Source organism: Micromesistius poutassou, assembly GCF_964030765.1.
Source record: "Micromesistius poutassou genome assembly, chromosome: 5".
Taxonomy (NCBI): Eukaryota; Metazoa; Chordata; class Actinopteri; order Gadiformes; family Gadidae; genus Micromesistius; species Micromesistius poutassou.
Genome location: NC_140275.1, coordinates 9,051,821 through 9,074,118, shown reverse-complemented (window position 1 = coordinate 9,074,118; position 22,298 = coordinate 9,051,821). Strand labels below are relative to the sequence as shown.

General features: G+C 40.0%; 1 protein-coding gene across 1 annotated transcript in view; it reads right to left on the bottom strand.

Moving 5' to 3' along the window:
- Positions 1-4,517: 4,517 nt before the first annotated feature.
- Positions 4,518-22,298, bottom strand: part of edil3a (EGF like and discoidin domains 3a) — an 83,034-nt gene continuing 65,253 nt past the window's right edge. Inside the window, exons 9-10 of the mRNA XM_084468047.1 lie at positions 13,466-13,621; positions 4,518-5,844 (exon numbers count right to left, since the gene is read on the bottom strand). Of these exons, the coding sequence (XP_084324173.1) occupies positions 5,695-5,844; positions 13,466-13,621 (306 nt within the window). The 3' untranslated portion in view covers positions 4,518-5,694. The remainder of the gene's footprint in view (positions 5,845-13,465; positions 13,622-22,298) is intronic.

Here is a 22,298-nt window from a genome sequence, read left to right as displayed (position 1 = left end):
CAATCAGAATTTTCTTTCTTCACTTGGGGGCCATTAAGAACAAATGCTCAACTCTTATCAATATGTCCAGGGTTGAAAATCTACTTTAGAGAGGGTAACATGGCTGTAAAGCCTGTGGAAATACTGTCAGAAAGAAATGTCTTCAACTCCTGATTAGACCAGTGGATAGCTAATCATTCTTTACCCGTGGCTTGTTCTGCCAACTACGGTGAATTTTGATTGAATCGTAAGGCAGAATGAGTGTGTGGTTTGGAGGACATAGAAGGGGTGAAGTTACATAACTAAGCTGGGAGCAGAAAAACAAAACATTTATTTATATTCCACTGGTGACAAGGCTCACCTGTGCAGCATTGCTATGGAACTCGGACCAGACACTGACTAGTGAACTTTTATAACAAGAAGTTAGGGAACCTGCCAGCGTTCTTAGCTGGCTCAGCCGGGAGCTACACAAAGCACTGAGCTCCAGTTCATGCTGGACCATTGGGAACACTCCGCAAATACCAGCTCCGGTAGCCCGGCTACAGAAAAAGATCAGCTTTAAACTTTGCCCTTAATGCTATGACAATATTAACGGGGCCCTTTGTAATATTAATGATGCCATGAAAAGTTAGTGAATCAGTACATAGTCATTTATATTGTGTAATTTAATTTACATCATTTCATTTACTTAATTTAATTTAAGTTGTGTGGATACATGCTTTATTAATTCCAGAAAAGTATCTATCTCACAATGTTGTTTCTTAACATTATTACCACTGGTTAGATTTCAACTTTTTTAAACATGTGCTTCTTATAGTTAAAGGGAATCAAACATTACAGGCCAAAATATTTTCACTCCACCCTCAATGTAGTATATAAACTTGTTCCAATACAGACTCTAACCTGAAGATAGCTGTACACAGAAAAGAAAAGGGTGCAACTTTTTAGTTACCTCTTGCCCTTTAGTTTTATTGCCGAAAAAGGAACTATAATTAACTAAAGTGATAAACAACAACATGGTTTTATGATCCTCAAACCTATTTTGTATTCATTTGTGCTCTGTTAGTGCCCCGATAAGTAAGAAAACTGGCATATTTAGATTTTCATAAGAATGATCACAGGATTGTCCCACTTTTGCCAAGTAATCCAACAATAAATCATAGATAACTAGAGCTGCATTACATAGTAATATGAAACATAGGAAACTTCTTGTATCTATGTAAACTTTCACGATTAAATGCCTTTTTTCACTTTGCGATAACAGTTATGTACCATAAGGGTTAGGGTTAGCCCTAACCCTAACCATAACATTGTTTAAGAGAGTCACAATGCAACATATGCAAAGTACAAAATGTAATATAATATATTACAATATATATAATATAATACTACTACAAGCAAGCTTATTTGAAGGTGGGGTATCAAAATGCTATTCATGATTAGCCTAATATATTTAGTTACATTCATTGTTTCAAGATTTGATAATCGTTCCCCAAATTCAGATTTGAAATCTAGTTAAGAGACATTTGTGTAATGAGGGAGTCCAGAATGTATTGCTCTGATGAATCACTAATCGCCGAGGCACTTCACTCAGCTAGGTTTAGACGCGTGGCAGCCGCACTTTCAATTGGCACTTCAATCAGCGACTCTTATGCTAGACATAACATGTTTGTCCTTCGGCTTATGCTTTGATCCCCTGCCCCATCTACAGGAACTGAAAAACATGAAAAAGGGAGCGGCAGGCACAACGAAAATCAATGAGGAAAATATATTCTGCTCAGAAGATGTTGCTACACAACCGAGCGTTGCAGAACATAGCACCAAGCCACGCTGTACAAATCCACAAAAGTGTGGTTGAAAGATGTGAAAAATGTGTTGTTGCTGTTTGGTTTTTTTGTTTGGTTGGTTGATAGAAGTCCTTAACGCATGACACAAGAGATAGACATGGTCAAATGGTTGTCTGTTCTGCCAAATAAACTTGACTTGTAAAATGATATTTTGTAAGAGCAATCCTCCTAAGATTTGCTCAACAGAGTTGCACTAGGACCCGGGCAAAGGGCAGAATCTATAAAAAGAGGCGGGAACCTAGGCCTTTCTTTCTGCACTGAGACACAAGAGAGCAGCTGAGGCTAGCCTTTGCTCGGTGTTTGATTTGTTCCCTTTTGGATAAATGTTTATAAACAAGAGCTTGACAGTAAAACTGCAGAACCATGAACATCTTTTTTAGGTCATAGTATTAAAGTGAAGTTGTGTTAAATATGATGATGTTTCTAACCGGGGAAGGGTACTGTGTTCCAGTCTAGCAAGGTATATTATTTACTTTTACTTTGTACATCTTTTGTAAAATGTTTCTTGTAAATTTTCCTTTTGTATATTAATGGGCTGTTGTCTCTTTTAGTTTTTAGACAAAGACACTAAACGATCAGCCAACCACTGTTTTTCCCAGTCAATTGAATGGGCCATTTTCCATGTTACACTTGTCAGGATTTCTTCTGTAAAACAGAGGGGCTAAGTTTTAGAATAGCCATCTTGTATTTGTGTTTGAGCATATGGTTTGAGTCACCTTCTTTTTGCCGTGAGTAGGTACATTTGAGTGCTGTAGAACAGTTCATTTAGTTTGTTTTAATGTGTTTTGAGGTGTTTTACTCATACTTAAAATTTGCCTACATATTCCGTCACGATTATCTCCTCTTCTAGACTAAGCTCTCTGAGTTCAGTCTAGCCCCACATTGTTTACTTTTTTTGTTTGTATGTCTATGAAGTGTTGATTTGACTAATGTCTTAGGTCAACGAAGATTATATATTTTTGGTATACGCGGCTCTGGTTCCAGTTTATTCTGGGTTTTGTGTATCAAATAATACCATGTGGTACATGTATATATGAGAGCAGGAAACCAACTAAAGACCAAAACAAGAGTGTATATGATTTCACCAAGCTCACGGCTTTAGATCTGAGCTCATTTTTCACCTCTTCATACGTTCACACTCAGAAGATCAATACGGCCAAATGCGCCATGACTTGAATTAGATCTCACCACTTTACTGAGAGTTGAATTAGATGTTGACATCAGCTACAACATCTTAATCATGTTATTTATTTTGTTGTGAATCTTTCAGCATTAACATACAATAGTTTACTATTGTTTACTTGGCATTTGAAATGTACACAAGACAAAAAAAAGATTTGAGATATGTGAGAAATGTTCCAATTCCCTTAAAAATATATTTCTAAATGTACCTCTGTCTATCTTCTTAAGAATAACGTGATCCAAACAAAGCAATTCACAGATATGTTTTTTATTAGTCAAACTGAAACTTGTTTGAAGCAACATCATTTTTTTCGCCTGTACACAGAATCAGATTTTCAGGTTTAGACTTTACCAGGACATTATCTGTACATTTTCCTAAATAGTGGTTGTCACTTGAACAAAGGATATGTCAAATGAAATGTGAACATTTAATGGGGAAACACAGAATGAACAGATTCTTACATCCCTCATTTGCAGAAATATGAAGCTTCTTCTCAACACACAAGACAATCAATGACAACAAGAACATAAGGTGCCTGTGAACCGCTTCACCTAGTGTATATATATATACAGTCCTTACATCATGCAGACCTTGTCAATGGTTGGTAATAATTCTGCACTGTGAATTGTTCACAGGCAGCCAGTTTCTATAATAAATTGTAAACAAAATAATGGTAATGAGATGGTAGGACTTTAACTTTAACTCAAGGCATTTCCTTTTTTGAAAATGTCCACAGATAAGATAGAAAATGTATCTTCCAAATATGCCAATACAAATGTTTTTCTTAACTGATGTTTACAGTATAATGTGCCAAAGACTGAAGAACATCAATCTACACCAATAACATTTTTACATTGGTTATGTACACTACCTTTTTGATTAGCAAAACATGAGTTTAGTAACGTAATCTGTGAGTGAATATTACCAAGCTATCCCACCCCATTAATGGACTAGTTATAAACCTCTCGGTCTAGAATAGTTATAAATCTCTCTTTTTGTTAAACTATCTTAATTTCTTGGTGAAATTCGGTAATCGTGTCATAATTGCCATAACAATAATCATATGATAGTTAATATCAGAATATTATTTATAGATAAACATTTTCCTGTTACAGATTGAGATGTTAGTTATAGTACATACATATTTTATGTGGCCAAAATATTGCCTTGTCTGCATTGCAAATTGTGATTATTAAATAAATACAAAACGGTACAATGTGGATTAAGTTTCATTAAGCATCTGGTAATGTAGATGAATTAAACACTGATCTTAAATTAATGTTTTCATCCCAAATTATTTGCTAACGGTTGAGACTTGTGTTAAAATTATTTTGAAGGTTCACATAATTTAATTTGACATCATTTGAAAGTTTGAATACATTAGTTGACATCTAGAGTCTAGACAATACCATTCTCTCCCACTTGTAGCTCTCTGTACTTTAGTTTTGTAAATTTATGTTTTGGTTAATATTTTCAATTAAGTTTTGACTATAGCTCATTTATTTGCTTCTCAAATTATTTTACAATAAAGGAATGTCCAACTGAAATAATACAAAATAATACAAAATACTTTTCACAATTAGTATCATAGCAGAACAAATACATATGTATGTGTATAGTTATGAGTAGTTGCACGTTTATCTGCACATTGGTTTTGCAGACAGGCTCTAAAAAAAGGTGTAAAGACTCAATTTAAGGGTATCTATATGACAATCCTGAGCATTTCAAATTGAACATAGATCATTTTATCAAAACAAGAAATGGTATTGAAGAGACAAATCAGACACGACAAACTGGTTCAAAATATTCCAGACAAGGCATTATCATACCAGTTAGCTAGTTGCAAATGAAACAACATGGAATCCCATACTGATAGTACAAACACACTTCAACTAGAGACAGCGAGACTGGGAGGCTTCACTGTAGGGTTTTCACTGTCCCGACATATCATTCAGTGAGTGAAAAAATGCACATAAAAATAAGTCCCTAAATAAAAGCCATGGCTCTTAAGGGGATGGATTTCTTCTTCTTTCTTCCCATCGTAATATACAGTTATAATTTATTATTTATGAACCATGCAATTCCTTAGTGTTTTACATATAATACAAGAGCGTTTCAATTGTTTTGATTTTGATGTTGTGACGTCAGTGGTGTTTCATGGTTTCATTTCATGGTGAAGGGATGGCTTGAACAAGTGTCTTTTGCAAATTAAACATTTTTATACTGTACATTTCACAACACAGATGACATGAACGTAGGATGGTTTTTAGCATAGTTCAAGAAATAAAGAGTATGTCCGATGAAGCATCATTTAGATTTTGTATTTGTTCAAATCACTGTACAATAGCTTACATGTCAGCGTATCTAAACAGTTTGTTGATTATGTGACATAGTTGAATAAAAAAGAAAACTAACAAACTGAAAAACTAAAGAAAAAAACAACAATCAGAAGACAAGTGAAACAGGGGCAGGTTTAAATAATTGTACAAAAACAACAAAACAACAAACGGCAACCCACCACCACTGAACACGTATTCTTGAAAAAAATCATTGTAAATCAATTTCTTTGTACAGGTTGCACAGTTCATATTGAAACACTGGCTGGGATGCACCAGTATAGCAGGGGGGTAGTGGGGCGCGTGAGGGCAGGGGAATGGGGTAAAGGAGCTGGACGGGGCCTGGGGGTCAGTCTTCCTCTGTGCATCCCAGTATCTCTGCACGCATCGTGATTCTGCCGTACCATGACCAGGGAAGGATCCGGAGAAGGCGAGCGTAGATGGGTGGGTCTATCACATTTTTTCTGTGCGTGTCGTTGTCAAAGTTTCCTTGGAAAACCTATGGAACAAACGGAAAGAAAACAGTTCATTAAACACAATATCACCAACAATCACCAACAGTGTCATTTTCAACACCACCTTTAGCGTCAAGTCCGTGCTACAGATGTGTGAAAAATTGCAGTTTAACTTATTATAGCGTTGATCACTAAAATAATCTTCCAGACTGGGGGGTGAGACTTGCACCCAGGGGAGTGAGATTACTCATCCTAATTTTTTGTTGTAATGAGTAACATAATGCATATGTTTTGCAATTCGAGTGATGGGTTATTTTACGTATATTAAAATGAGCAATCCGTTATTGCTAAAATCCCAGATGCATCACACGGTTAGTGTCTTTCCTACTTCTTGGAAGGTAGCTGTGTCCTGTGCATGTGTAGCTCAGCTAGCAAAATACTATTTACAATGCATTGGGGTAGGCCTGATATTTCTCTAGATACCGAGAGCAAAATGACTCCATCTGAACTTTGTGCTCCAACTTCTGCAGATTATTTCACAATTGCCAACACATCTTAAAAGTAATATTTTGAAGACTTTGGCAAATAATATGTTTACCCCAATTGGCAATTTAGGATTATAGAAAGAAACAAATGCAGTCATATAGAATAGTGGATAATGCTTTTTTAACTGACACACACAAGGAATCACAAAAGGTTTTAGTTTTTTTTGGTAACTCAAAAGTACTCTAGTACACTGTAACGTAACAAGTTACTTTATAATGGCAGTAATATTAAAGTAAATTACTTTAAAAATACTGAATATAACTAAATTAATTTCAGTTCTTTACATTATGGTGTGAACCACCTATTTTCTAGAATCTTGCAAAGCCAAACGGCTCAGGGCAACCACTAAGTGCCTTGCAACAAATAAATCTGAAATGATCTTTTTATATGTAAAATTATGATCATGCGAGAGGGAGTCAGGAGTGGGCCAAGATCGAGGTAAAATAGGTCTCTGTTTCTAACGTTTGACATTTGGATGGAAATTACTTATAGAGAAATGAAGAGAGACACATTCGTATGAAAGACAATATCAGTCAATAGAAGCAGGTACGTGTACACAATGTGTCTAACTTGAAGTTTAAAGTTGAATGGGTTTCTATTGGATGATAGAAGCCCATATCGTCAATATCTAGATATTAAACCAAGCAACCTAAAAACTTTTGGGGTTCACACCCGGGGTGGTGTTATTATGACACCAGAAGTGTTAAGAAGTATAATTCCCCTTTTAAACACCCACTGTGAATAATTAATAACAATGATTACAGCCTTGTTTCAAAGTGTTCCTTTCTATAAAATAAACCGGGAAAAATAAATATATTTTTAACACTAAGTGGTTGACATTTAGGTTATAGATGATTTCATACATTTCAGTCAGGGTTTCAATCTTTACACCACACTGACAAAAGCCTTTCAGTGACCTGTTGGCTGTGGGGGCTGGTCACTGTTCCATTTGAGTGTTTTCTTTCAGACCTTTGACACAATCGATCTAATACCCGCTTTGGCCCGGAATTAGGTCTTAAGGCTTTTTGTTCAAAAAGTCGTCCAGCACGGTTTGAGTCTTTTATCCTGACTTGTGATTTAGAGATTGATACAGAGTGATACATTTCTCTTTGATTTCATCTCCCGTTGACGGCTGTAACTCCCGGTGTCACTCAGTCAGATACTGTATCTATCCATCTCCTACACACATTTCTTCCAACGCATTGCCAAGAAATGTGACCACATAACTCATGTTTGAGTCTCTTTGACTGGTTGCATGTCACTTTGATGATTGATTTTTGAAATTCTTTAAACAACCTTTTTTTTTTTTTTTTTTGACGCTAGACGTGGGCCTGCTGCTCCTCTCCTGACAACTAAGATGATCTTTTATCCCTGGCGAGTGAGGCCGCGCCCAGCTTCTAATCCTATGGCAGGGCAGACGGTGGTCCGTTCAAAGGTCTCGGCTCAAATGGAAAATTATCTGCTGCTGCCGTCTACCAGAGGAGATCAGAGGCTGCTCCAGGAATAGATGGAAATATATGGCGGCCGATTGTAACCATCTGCCGCTTACTGGAGAGACACCTTCTTGTGAACAGGAGATGCACAAAAAACACTGTTCTCTTTGGTCCTGTTATTGGCAGTCATAGGGGATCATTATCACCCATAACGATCCCCTCCCTGTGAGTGCCGTGGCGTTGGCCTCATAGGAAATCATTATAGGTCAAATGAAATAGCCTAGGAATAAATATGCAACCACCCTCGTTTAACTGACTCGAATATACTCATGGTCAGTTCAGCCCTCTACGGCCCTGTTTAATAACGGTCAATAATGGCAGAATCTGCAAGATGCATTATTTACTCTACTTATGTCCCACCTGTTCAATGCAAGCGAGTCCTCCTCTGCTTATCATCCTCCATCCATCCTCATACATAATGTTTCTCCCACAGCCAAAGACATCCTCATGCTTATAATATCAATGCATCCCAGTGATGTTTGCCCCTCAGCCGCCATTTCACCTCCCACTCTGTGCCTTATCTCTCATTATTGCTGTGCTCTCTGTGTGTTTCGTACAGACTTGGAATGCTAATTAGAGCAGATTTTTAGCAGAGTAGAGACACATCATTACATCAAATATTGACCAGGGTAAATGCGAGAGTGACCCCCCCCCCCCCCCCTATTACTGCTGTGGTTGCAAACAGTGTTTTTGATCTTGTGAATAGATTAATTCAACCTACTTGAGATGGAATTTAGTGTATGTTTGTAGTTGTGAGATTAACTCTTTTGAAAATGTCATTCAACCACTGCATTCAGAACAAATGTCAATGTATACATCATTCAATTCACTCGTATTTCCTTCTAAAAGCTGATGTCGTACATCCTGGGACTGTTCGGTATCATCGTTTACAATGACATATCCCTATATGCTTGATATGGTTCAAACCACCAAACGCCCATGTCACCGCAGATGAGAAATGGCATGTGAATTTACCAGGAGTTGTGTAGCCACAACAATAAGGACGGCATACAGCACACAATAGAGCTACTGTATAAAAGGAAGGGCAGGCAGACCATAAAACGCACAGGCTGATTGAAATATGACAAGAATCTCTCCCTCCTCTACTGTCTGGGGACCTTCACTCTTGGCAGCTATCTGTTCACAATAAACCATCTGGAACAAGAGATGAGAAGCCCTTTCTTCTCACAAAACACAACAAAGCAATAAAAACAAAGTGTAGATAGGTGAGGAATGGAGACTATCCTCACAACCTGCCCCCTGTCACCTGAACATAGGTAACACCAGCAATGCTGGAACTGAACTGAAACTGACAAAAGCAAATATGAAAATGTAGTTTCAACAAATAAACAAAGATAATGTCACGTGGATTTTATTTTTCGCATCAGTGATGCACTGCCCTAAAAAGTTGAATGCTTCAGTGCGACAGCCCACACATATCAAGTCGTTTGTATGACACATCCTCTTTACAATATAACGATCATCAGATCTCACTTGATTAAGTCCCCTTTAGGTTGAACTACACTCAGAATCACCAACGCAGCAGCTTGTGCCATCGCGTGGCGCGGGGACTTCACACAGCATAATTCTCCATTAATACCCTCTGTTAGATCTCCTCGTGGAGTTAACCCCCGAGCCGTTTGGAAAGCTCCTTGTGCTCCAGTAAACTCCACGGCGTCTTCTCATGTCCTGGGTGGCGTGCTGATGGGCCCCCCTTTTCTCAGGCACAGCGGCAATCGAACAACTCAGAACCAAGTGAGCACTCTGCCTGACCAAGGAACTCTTAAATCCGTTGCCAAACATTGATTTTCCAGACCAGAAGAGTCAAGGGCAGCCATTACCCAGGGATGCACTGGAGGGGGGTGGGGTGGGGTGGGGGCGGGGACGCACCACACCGCGACGCACCGCTAGCCATACACTCCATTATTTAATCCTGAGACGGAGGCCAAGAGGGCCAATTCTCCCCGATCTATCTACCCTCTGCCCTCGCTGCTCTGGGACCAGACCAAGTCATACGAGGCAATCTGGGCTCAGACCTCTCCTCTGAGAGAAGTCATCCGTGGTGCGTCGGCCGCGGGGATCAGAGATCAGATCCGTTTTTTTTTTCCTTTTTCAAGTGACGACAAATGGTCAACATTAATCCAAACCCTGGAACGGGGCTCGTTCTCGTGCACCGACACTGCTATTACCTTGACTGAAGTTGTAAGGGAAGGAAACCACATCTATTACCGGCGCTAATCGTAACTCCGATTTTATTTACCTCAAATTTACCTCTTTTGACCTTTCACCTGCTGAGAATTGCCACTTCTAATGGCTAATTAACCCTGTGACACCTGGATAAAGGTCCATTAAACTTGAATGAATGACTTTTGCGCTTGATTTCCCTGAGTGAACGGTGATATCCAGCACACCACGAGAGGTGCTGGGCTATCGACTGCAAGTTACTAAGGCATGGAATATTTGATCACATATCAAAGCTCATATTATACATGTTTCAATGACCACAGAAATGTGAAAAACACTTCTGATTCAGATATGTTGGGAGAAACACATGTGGGGCTCTTGGCTGCATTGTCCTTCTACCCTGATATTCAGTTTATGCACTAAGGAATTTTGGTTCTTATGCCCCACTCTGGAATCACTGTAAGCAATCCACAAATCAACCTGTGCTGTGGGGATCCCTACATAAGAGTCTGTACTACGAATTTGATCTCAGTTATAATTAATATAATTTGAGTATTAGGTTTTATCTGAACGACTGTATCTGAATCTTTATCTGAATCTGAATACACAGGTGTTTGTTCTCCGGCCACATGACAACAAACTGCATATCACACCATACCACACATTTTGATAGCGATACCATGTTATTATTAAATGTGCACCACAGTGTGTATGAGCGGGAGGTCATCTGTGTTCTGCCAAAGCCCCCCCCCCAAACTAAATCCTACTGCCGGATGCTTCTGCCACACAGGAGCTGGAGGAAGAGGCTGAGGAGAATACTTGGAGGCCTTTACCAAACCCCATCAACCTAACACACACACACACACACACACACACTACACACATACACACTCGTGCACACAACACACATGCATATAACAAGACCCACAAGCGCACATACATACTACACACGCACATAATACAACACACAAACCTATTTACGCAAAACAAATGCATAAATCCACCCACCTCCCCATTCCACACAGACACAAATACATCCATACACAAACATGAGGCAAGACACACACACACACACACACACACACACACACACACACACACACACACACACACACACACACACACACACACACACACACTCTTTTCGTGGCAGGGCCCCAGGAGTCCAACAGCCAAACGTGTCCTCCAGCACTAATGTTTAGGGCTGTCTGAGGATGGGAGCACATCTTGAAGAGTCCCATCTATCTTAACAGCCCCCTCGGCCCAGTCTGGGGAAGCACTGACTGACACCTTCAAACAACATGCTAATCATGCCCTCTAGTCCTGAGCAGCTTTGAAATCTGGGATAATGCTTTTAGTACCCGAAATTATATTCCTGACGGCGACTCGGCCGCCCTGGTGCTACCGAGTAAGCAGCACCAAATAACTAAATACCGGTTACTTGCGATTGTGAACAAGTTTGTTTTTCATTTTGTGACGACCCCACCACTCCACTAGGGGCCTCTGTGTTCTTTGCTGCTTTGCTCTCCCTTTGCAGGTTCCAGGTCGTGGGAGGGTCATCTTCTTGATGAGACACCTGGGCTGGTGTGGTGTCTATATAAGGCCCACCCTTCTGCAGATCTCTCTCTTGCTCTTGCTGCTGCAGCCATTGCTTTTGTTTGCCACACACACACACACACACACACACACACACACACACACACACACACACACGCTTACACTACTGATTACTGATTACTGACATTTATATACATTTTCTGTTGTTTATACTCTTGGGTTGTGAATAAATGTTTAAGATAATTTCACTCCATAGTCTGGTCTCCCATCTTTGCCACAGTCAAGAGCCGGGCTGTGACAAATGGGGGCTCGTCCGTGACAATTTAAACATGTTTCAATGTTTAAACGGCAGCAGTAGCTCAGGAGGTAGAGCGGGTTGCTAGTTCGATCCCCGGCTCCTCCCAGGGTTAGGGTTAGTGTGTGTCGAGGTGTCCCTGAGCAAGGCACCTAGACCTTACGGCTCCCGACGAGCTGGCTGTTGCCTTGCATGTTTGGCCATGCGTTGGTGAGTGAATGAATGCATGAATAGGTGAATGTCATGCAATATTGTAGCTTTTGATAAAAGCTCTATATAAATACAGTCCATTTACTGTTAACATTTAATTTAAATCACAGGTAGAAGTACCAACAAAGAAATACAGGTACAAGTACCAACAAAGAAATACAAAAATAGGTACAGTAGTTCTTCATTCTGAAGAAAGCACACACTGAGTGGACTAACTAGCGATTGTACTGTGAAATAAACTTTGCCAAAGAACAAGTAATTCCATTCGCACAAATGCTCCCGGTTATATTTTTAGTTTGCACAGATACAATTTCAGGGGCATATGCGCCCAAAGCAGTCGCAATCTCGCACCCTGGTTCATTAGAGTGATTGGATGTGAAGAAGTTGCTTTGAATAAAAAATTACAACTTGGAAATGTAATGATTGATAGAAACAAAAGAAGGAATGGAAATGTAAAAAACGGTTATAGCCGTTTCAAATCATTTGTTATTTCGATTTTTCTCTTAATCAAATAATGTTGGCTCCATCGTCCTCAACCCAGAATTGGGTTTACTGGACTGAAACTCATACTGATTAAGCTACTTGCAAATATTTTAAGATTATCTGGGGTAAAATTATGAGCTTATGATGCACCATTTCCTCCGGCGCTGGTACAGAACTGAGGATTTATCTGCATTTAAGGGGTAAAAAGCAGGATTTGAATGTACTATGACAAAGCGTGATGTGCACCCTTCTGAAAGTCGGGAAAGTAATTAAAACCAAGTCCATCATCCATGAAAGACAAATCAAACTCAAATCAAGTACAGTTTGTTTTTCTTAAATAAATAGTCAAATAATCATAAACACAAAATAAAGAAACAGCTACCACATTACTTATTTGGATACTCTGACAGCCAAAACTAGAAAAACTTGTAATTGTATGATAACATGTAGTGGCATGAACCTCTCTCTCTCTCTCATTAGTTTTTTTAATCTGCAACTATTGCCAGAAATATACTGTAATTCCAATTCAAGTACAACCCATCATATCTAAAGTTACATTTCCCGACCCATTGGAAAATAACCAGTTTGGGGGCGATTATCTTTTACAAAGACAACACAAAATCTGAAAGCTTATCGCCTTTAAGTTGCATGTCCGTTCAGGACATGCAACCATGTCTGAACGATAAGGTGGTACTGACATCACACATGGCGTGTCGTACACTAGTCAAAATGTTTCCATACAGCTTTACCTTTCACTGTGGTTCTGCGATTGCCGCGCTGTATTGCTAAGCACTCAATCAAGTGCTGCCAATCTTTTTCTTTTGCCTTGAGTGACAGTGAATCAGCAGCGTTGTTGTTTAAAAGGATAACTAGATGGATGGTTGGAGTGCACCTTACCTTATCCTTGCCTTGCTTTAGATCTTGGTATACAGTCCACCGCTCCCCGTCGTTGCTGTATGCCACTTTGTACGAGCCAACAAACTGGACGTGGCCAAAGTCTTTGGCTCCCTGGGTGATGACGCCTGTGATCTTTGTCGGTAGCAGCATGTCAACCTAAATGTAAGGAGAGAGAGAGAGAGGGGAGAGGAACGAACGTGAGAACGGTGAAAAGGAAACACTTGTTTTTCCCTTCAAAGTGTAGAGTTCAAAGTGGCAGATTCCTCCATTTTTCACGATGAATGTCTTCAAAAGATTTATAAAGACATTGGATGTGAGAAGTCACTTTCAATTATTTACAGGGAATTGAACAACAAGGCTAAACCCACAACCTTGGCTCAGCAAAAATAACAGCAAATGCAGGCGGCAGCAGCTTCCAACACAGACACCTCCATTTGGGTCAATTTTTTATGCATTCTCAATGGGTGCAAACGACTTACAGTACTCTAGCACGGGGCAGTCAAAGCATAGGCTGTTATAGGCTTGTATTGACATTTCACTGTGCAACAAGGCATCATTATTTAGAGTCTCTGCCTTGCAACCATCTAATAAATATGTGTTACATACACTTACTGTACCGAGCTCACTCTTTCAACCAAACAGGATACATGTCCACCAGTATATCCAATTAAGTCAATGTTTTTCCCGGGCCATAATTACGCCGGATGAATAATGCATTTAAATCAACATTGCTGAACAACTACAAATCGTTGATTTATTAGGCAGACAAACAAAAATGTAAGGCACTTTGGTGCTAACATGGACAAATCTAGGGCAGCGTTAAATCTTTGCATATTTTAACGGCAGATCAAGAGAGTTGTACAGACCAAATTACAGGATTCATCTTTCATAAGTGAGACTGAATCTATTATGAATATAATAATATAATAGAAAAAATAATATTTGCAGTTACAAATAATCAAAGGAAGGAGAGGAAGAAACTGGCGGGCTGAAATAAAAAAATTAAAAAGAATATGAAGAAGAATATCTATTTTGATTGTATTTACTGTGTTTTATTGCTTTACTGTCAACATATAATAATGAACCCCAAGTACAAAGTACCACTCACATTGCTTAGGTCGACTTGGATGGAAAAGGCAGAGAGAGGGTGAGTTCAAGTTCAATATAACAAAATAATACATTCATGAATTAAATCATTGTATCATTTTCGCTTGCATTCGTTTAGCTGAAACCAGAGCATCAAGGAGTCTCCCATACATCTTACTAATTAACCCTGTTATAGCCCAGCCGCACGCTTTAACGCAGCACAAGACCAAATGCTGCCCAGTGAGACCAAATAAGCCGAGAAGGAAACATGGTGTCCCTAATTATCTCTACAAATCATTGCCCGCTTTAACATGTGTACCACCACAAAAACACCACCATTACATTTGTTTACAATGCATCAGCACACCATGACACCAAAGTATATTCACAGGCTCTTCCTTCACTAGTGTGCTGCCACAGCGATGTCCGTTTTAACTGGGCCTGCTCTCACAGCACCGAGGGCAGTGCACATGAACAAAAGCCCCTGGTTCATCAATGCAGAAAACCATTCTATTTGAGGATTCTTACGCCACAGCCCGTGAAGGTGGGAGCAGAGTACTGAAACAATGTGTTGATTACCCTCACTTGACAATTCCTGCCAACGGGAGAACAACACCTTGAAGTTATCAGTACGCAATAATGTATGAAAGTGTCTAAATAAGTGAGAGGGCCGACGTCAACATTTAGTAGCCGTGCATATTTGTATATGTGCTCGTATTTCATCCGGCGTAATGCATTACAACAATAAAAGCCCCGTGTGAGTACAAGGCCATCATGAATAATAAGTGGGAAAATGGCTGCAGCTGGAGGGCAGCAGCCTGGGCATGGAGAGGGCCGAGACACCTCGCACGGGGAGGCTTTGATTACCCTCCAAACGCAGAGCGCCCCCGTAATCTCATTGTAGCCAAGCAGTCGAGTCTGACACCAAAACAAAGGCTTTGCTTGGAGGGGGGAACCTGTAATTGCTGTTACAGGTAGCGGTCAAAGCATACGACTGGCCCGTAGCGTTGCAAGCTCCTCTTGCCTTGATGGCCGTAACTGAATTAGGGGCCTGCGATAAGCTTCTTAGAGTAGGGGCCTCTGTCCCTCCCCCCGTCCCCCCACTATTTCTCCCTCTCTTTCGCTCTTTTTCATCACAACCCAAAGCCCATTACCTCATGCACAAGCACAGTAGGCCTATGTGCACCAGGGGTGTGTGTGTGTGTGTGTGTGTGTGTGTGTGTGTGTGTGTGTGTGTGTGTGTGTGTGTGTGTGTGTGTGTGTGTGTGTGTGTGTGTGTGTGTGTGTGTGTGTGTGTGTGTGTGTGTGTGAACCAACCCCTGGCCTGTCTCGGTGAAAGCATTCAAGGTGTTTGTTTTATGAGCTATTTTTGCCTTTTTTTTGTTACATGAGATAACATTTTTTTTTAACAAAGCCTAGCACTTCATCAACCTCCCTGACAAATCTGTTGTGAATCAGTAGGGCGAGAAAGGCCTACTAATTAGCCCCATCGTCATGCGTCACGCCGGGAGGCTTACTGTATATGCCATACGCCCTATACACTGGAGAAAACCCCTTCATGTGCTCATTAAAAAGGAGAATGGATGTGCAGGTCCCCAGCTTCTGCAGCGGAAGTAGCCATGCCCGTGGATAACATAAGTACAAATACAATGAGAAGCCCCCCGGGAATGACTTCCAGCTGACATTCTCCCTTCAGCTGTGCTAATTTAATTGTGTGTTGAAGACACGTTTAATCTACACTGCTCAAATACCCTGACCCACTTCATAGCCTATGGGAAGACAATATACGAACGTGGTGCCTGTTTTCGTATATTTTCTTAAAGCCCGCCGAATGATCTAGTATTGTGAGCCTTAACAAAGCAGAGTAATCGCTCCCCCACCACCCCCCCTTTGATGATGCAGTAACGATAGCAATTACACTCGCACAAACAAACACACGTGTGTATGTGTCTGCAACACACACACACACACACACACACACACCTATACACACACACACACACACACACACCTATACACACACACACACCCCTTGACACACCTATACACACAAACAAAGTTCATCGATGTACGTCAGACCACTGACCTCATGCCTCATTTTTAATATTGTTCAAAGTGCAACTTCGCCTGCCCTGACTTCTCTCTGAACCGCCTGTATTCAGGGGAAAATAGAGCATCAGACTACAGTGGTATGAAAGGATATATTGCCTCCTGGCATCAAGCAAGTAGGAAATATAGCCATGCTACAATAGCTGTACAGGACGGAGGATGCTGGTGTACGGTAACGTTCCTCTCACAGTATGATAATCCACACAGTGAGGTAATATAGCAAAGAATGTTCTTCAGGGAGCTTCAAAGCATTCCAGCTGTACAGCAGGGTTAACGCCTCACATTTGAAGCTTTGGGATGAAAGTCCCTTATTTTGACACTTCTGGCTTTCTTTATAACATATCTTTCAATGTGAAACACAAACAAATATATATATGTATAGATAAATAAAGCGAAAGGATCAAAATGTCAACACTGCTGTGACAATATACTGAATAAAACTATACAGTAAATACAATCAGTAAAAATGAGCTGTCCAACTGTCATAATATTGAAGTACAATAAACAAATAGCCGACAAGGTTTAAATAGCAGATCATGCAATGAGGCTACATACCAACCGATGCTACAACGGATGTTTACACTAGTTTTCTATATTTAGTTATCATTCTATTTTAAGATTTAGAGTATATAAATATTCAGGGGTTTTCCTTCCTCGGAGTAAGGCTTATAGGTGGTAACTTTGCTTAACAGTGGCTGCGGTTTGACCGGCGTTGTATATATACTCGATGTGTCTTCACCGTACATTAGGAACGTAAGTTCAGGTTCTTCAAGATGCCATTACAATGTGTTGTGAAGTATAACAAAATTCAATGTGTGATTAACCGAAAACCTTGAGCATTATTTTCTGAAGGATTTGTAAACAACTGTACCCCTAACAGTCATGATGCACACAAACAAACAAAAAAACATATTTTTTTAGGTTTGGTTTATTGTGTTCACCTTGCTTCTTCCTAATCTTCCTCATATTGGCCTCTTTTAGCAAAGAAATCCAAGCTTTTTCTTTTTTTCCTCATCCCTGTCATCGGACAAGAACAAGCACCTATTTATTATCTCTTGGTGGCTTATTAATTTGTTTATTATGGTTGTTGTTGTTGTTGTGGTGGCGGTATTCTCGTATTTTTTCTTTTTTTATTGGTTTGACAATGAAAGTTATTTTATGACCTTTGTAATGATGCAGTATTATGTGCCTAACCACCCAGGCTACACTTTTATGATCTCTCGGCTCGCCTGTTTATGCCGTCGACTGTCCCTCTCCAGTCGTGACAGGTGGTGCTACTGTCCATAGCTTATATATGCATATATATAGATACATATATATATATATATATATACAACTGTACAACTGTACTGTTTCAGCTTTACCTATCCACATCGATATATCTATATATATATAGATCTGGTAGTTATACTTCAAAACTAGTTTGATTCTTTTTTCTTTGCTTACCTTGTAACATGTCTGATTTGGGTGTATTAGCAAACATCTGTCGCTATAAGAGACAGCCGTATGTTCAACTCAATGACCAATTAACTATTGGACATTGATAACTTGTTATATATATATATATATATATATATATATATATCTATATATATCATTTTAAATTTATTTATTTATCTAACGATAGTTTAATGGCCCCTGCTGGTCAGATGATCGAATTGCAGCAATAGTTTTAATTTTCTTTCTGTTGTGATTTCTCCTAGAAGCTTAAGTGGGGTGAAAAAAGCCTTACATAGGTGGTAGGTGGTGGTATGTATTGGTAGGTGGTGGTATTGGTACAACAAAATGTCCTTTGCTGGCAACCATCATCTCTTAGCAACTCATTCTTAGTTTCTTGGTCCTGGTTCTCTTTGTGCTCTAAAGCTTTTCCTATCCACATCCATATATCTATATATATGGATCTGGTAGCTTTGCTTACCTTGTAACATGTCTGATTTGGGTGCATTAGCAAACATATGTCACTATAAGAGACAGCCATGTGTTCAACTCAATGACCAATAAACCCCCACATGAGAATACTCTGAAGCATCTATGATCTATCCCCAGACATGTGTATAGATGTTTTGTGCACATCAACTGTCAGAAGATTAAGAAATGGCAATTACGCTCTTCATCGTTTCTCATCCTAGTCAAACGCAACCTTCCTGGGGATTAAATTAACGAAGAACGCGTGCAGTACAGATCCACCTGGAATGCAAATAGGCCACTTAAGAGCATGCATGCGTGAACACACTCGCACAACTTCCTTATGTGGAGTCTAGGTTGGGGCAAACAGAGCTACAAAGGGAATCGACCATGGCAAAAGGAGACACAGTCTGAATCAACCACGGGGGATTATTTGGAGGCATTATGGAGAAGAGGGCATCATTTGCACAGCCCGGCATGTCTGTTGTAGACATAAAGAGAGAGAGAGAGGGAGAGAGAGAGAGAGAGGCTGCTCAACGTTGCATGGAAATTGCTCCCGCACTGGTGATGTTGAGGGATTTCACACTCACAATGTAATTTCGCTTTGACTTGTAGGGTTATAGTCGCTTATTCAAGGCAACATAGATTAGTGTGTCAGACTGGGTGATCTTCTTATCAAGATGAATAAGATAACAGGGAATGATTCAATATAGACGTATGTCCTTGGCTGATATTTCTCAGCAAAGTCTTGCCTAGTCTTTGACTAATCAGCTAATGGTTTTCTTAATTAATCTTAATCTCATTTGTGCTGTTTCCTCCCAGTTAAGAAGACTAGGCAAGAATGTTGCAACTCTTTGGTCTATATTCAAAATCTTCAAGGCAATCTTCAATCTTTAAGGCAAAGTGTGGGTCATCTTTGGAAGAGCTCACCTGAATGGAAAGTAATTTGTCATCCTACTACTCTTAGACTAAATGTCATCTACACCCCAGGGACTTTTTTTTTAGGTTTTAATTGAGCTCTTACAGAAAACAGCACACACATTCACCTACGCTTTAACAAGATGGTGCCATCAAAATAAACATTAGTGCACCACATCCTACTTAACTTAAATGATGGATTGCAGGGAGGTTTTCACCTGCCAGAAGACTTTTAATGTGGTACTGAAACAGAAGAGTAAGTGAAGGTCAATGTCGTATGTGTGTCTACTCTTTAGTAGTCGACAGTGAGCAAATGTTTTTTTAACAAATTAACTCGTTTGGCATTAGGGACGCCGCCATACCGGATTTACACACAGCTGCTGACATCACCAGAGTGGTTTGTGCACAAAGTACAAAGTGTAGACAACCAATCAAACACAAATAACGGTCAAAGAAAGAAGCAGCATTGTTCCAGGGTGTATGACAAGACCAAGTTGACGGGAAAACATTATCTGTGTTTAATCCTGTGTTTTATACAGTTCACACCCACACCGGAGCTCCAATGGTCATGCAGTCTTTTCACCATATTTTAACAGTTAGCAGCAGGCTAACATGCTTTATCCATTGGGGAAATGTCTAACCTTGACAGGTATCCAGTTTAATTGCTTTTTAGTTAGGCTCTTGTTTTAGGTCAGGGTCCCCTTGTAATTTACCTTTTGTGTAGAAATATTGACTGAACGATTGCTCTTTTCTCTCTGAGTGCTGCCACCCGGTGACCTTGTATGGAGGGCCCCTCTCCTTGGCCGGTATCAGAATGCATCCTGGGATGTTTTGTTGACGATACCCCGCCATTTTGAGGGGACTCTAGAGAGTTGTAGTACTGAACAATTCTAAATCAACATAAACATACCGTAACCAAGGCTAATGAAAACTGTTTTGCCACATCTTGCATGAGAAATGCTTTGGCAGTTTCAAACACAACGTCTTCCCATAATGACAAATAATTTCACGATTGATTACTATGACCATGACAAAACCAATGCTTCCAACACAAAAACTATCATTCCGATGCTCCTATGATTCAAAAAAGGTGTTCATTTTGTTCACATTGGCACCGCCAGTTCAAAATGGTAGAAGTTCATACAGCTCATCGATTATATATATAATTTTTCCCATTGTGTGTGTGTGTGTGTGTGTGTGTGTGTGTGTGTGTGTGTGTGTGTGTGTGTGTGTGTGTGTGTGTGTGTGTGTGTGTGTGTGTGTGTGTGTGTGTGTGTGATCGAGCCTTGCAGAGTCCAGTTTAAGTCAATCTCATGCAGACCAAGATGACATTTGGAATTTCCCTAAGAAGCAGCCAGGACTAGCTTGGTCTGTTGGAAACCCGTGAAGCAATCATTCCCTGATAAAGTTGATGTATGCCTCCTGTGTCAGCCTTGATGGAGTAAATGGGTTTAATAGAAAGGAAGGACAGAGAGAGAGAGCCCCGGAGAGCGAGAGAAAGAGATGGAGCGAGATAATTGAAGTGCGGTGGAGAAAGAAAGAAAGGAGCAGATAAGATGGTTTTCCCACATAATGAAATGTTTAGCGTAGCATCACATGAATTCAACGTGGTAAACTTTGAATTCAAACCCAGTCTTTAATAATATAGTGGAATTTAGAGCCAGCTTAAAAGCCTCCATTTGAATGCAAAAGCTGGTGGTTTCGCCGTTCCCTAAGAAACTTAATTTAAAGGCTAATTGAATCAGCATGTGAGCTGCAGGGAAAGTGAATGAAACTGAGTAAAGCAGCTCACTTTAATGAAAGTTGCAGTTGACTTTATCTTTTATGAGCCTGGTCCTCCTTTCAAGAATATTATTGGACATGTTAAGAATGTTGTTTGAATGATGATTAAATGTTCTAAAAGCATTGGTTTACAAGTCAATCTTGTAAACAAGTAATTAATGGCTCACTGCGAAAATAAATTAAAAAATACATAGATTTGTACCCGCAGCTTCAATAAACATTCCAGAACAACGACACACTAAAAGGACATTATACAGACAAGCCTTTTCCGATGTATTTCATATTGCTTTCTACATTGGATGAAAGTGTTAAACAGTAAAACAGCTGCATGATTCACTCTTGATTAAAACAGAAACCGCAAGGACACTCCAACAATGTTTTCTTAAATTACTTCTGCAGGGCAAGTTTGCTATGCGTGGCATGCAGCTGTAATTGATTCTAGCTGTCCATTGTGTGAGAATGGTAATAAGACACATTATGGCAAATTATAACAGAAGCCTGAATATCATTGCATTCCAAAGATTTTCAAATCTTATCCAAGGGCTGTTAAACGCATGTTTGCCTAAACATTTATAACAGTGCGGGGGGGGGGGGGGGGGGGTTCCTTCATGCAAATCAATCAAACATCACACCCGTGATTCCATCTAATTAACTTTACATTATCCTCTCAATTCCTGCCTAAGACATTGCCAGACAATACTATTCACTTGTTTCCGAAATCTCTCCCTGATCGTTTTTACTCAAGTTGATCACAATCCCCCTTGACTCCTTTGTGCTAGTCTCTCTCGCTATCTCCCCCTCTCCCTCACTCCCCATGTCTCTCTCTCTCTCTCTCTCTCTCTCTCTCTCTCTCTCTCTCTCTCTCTCTCTCTCTCTCTCTCTCTCTCTCTCTCTCTCTCTCTCTCTCTCTCTCTCTCTCTCTCTCTCTCTCAGGCATCTGCTGCTCTTATGAAGGACGCAAGCTTTATTGTCTCTGAATTAGCAGTCAAGAAGAGACAAGAGTTGCAATGGGACAAATGAAAGCTTTGCACCA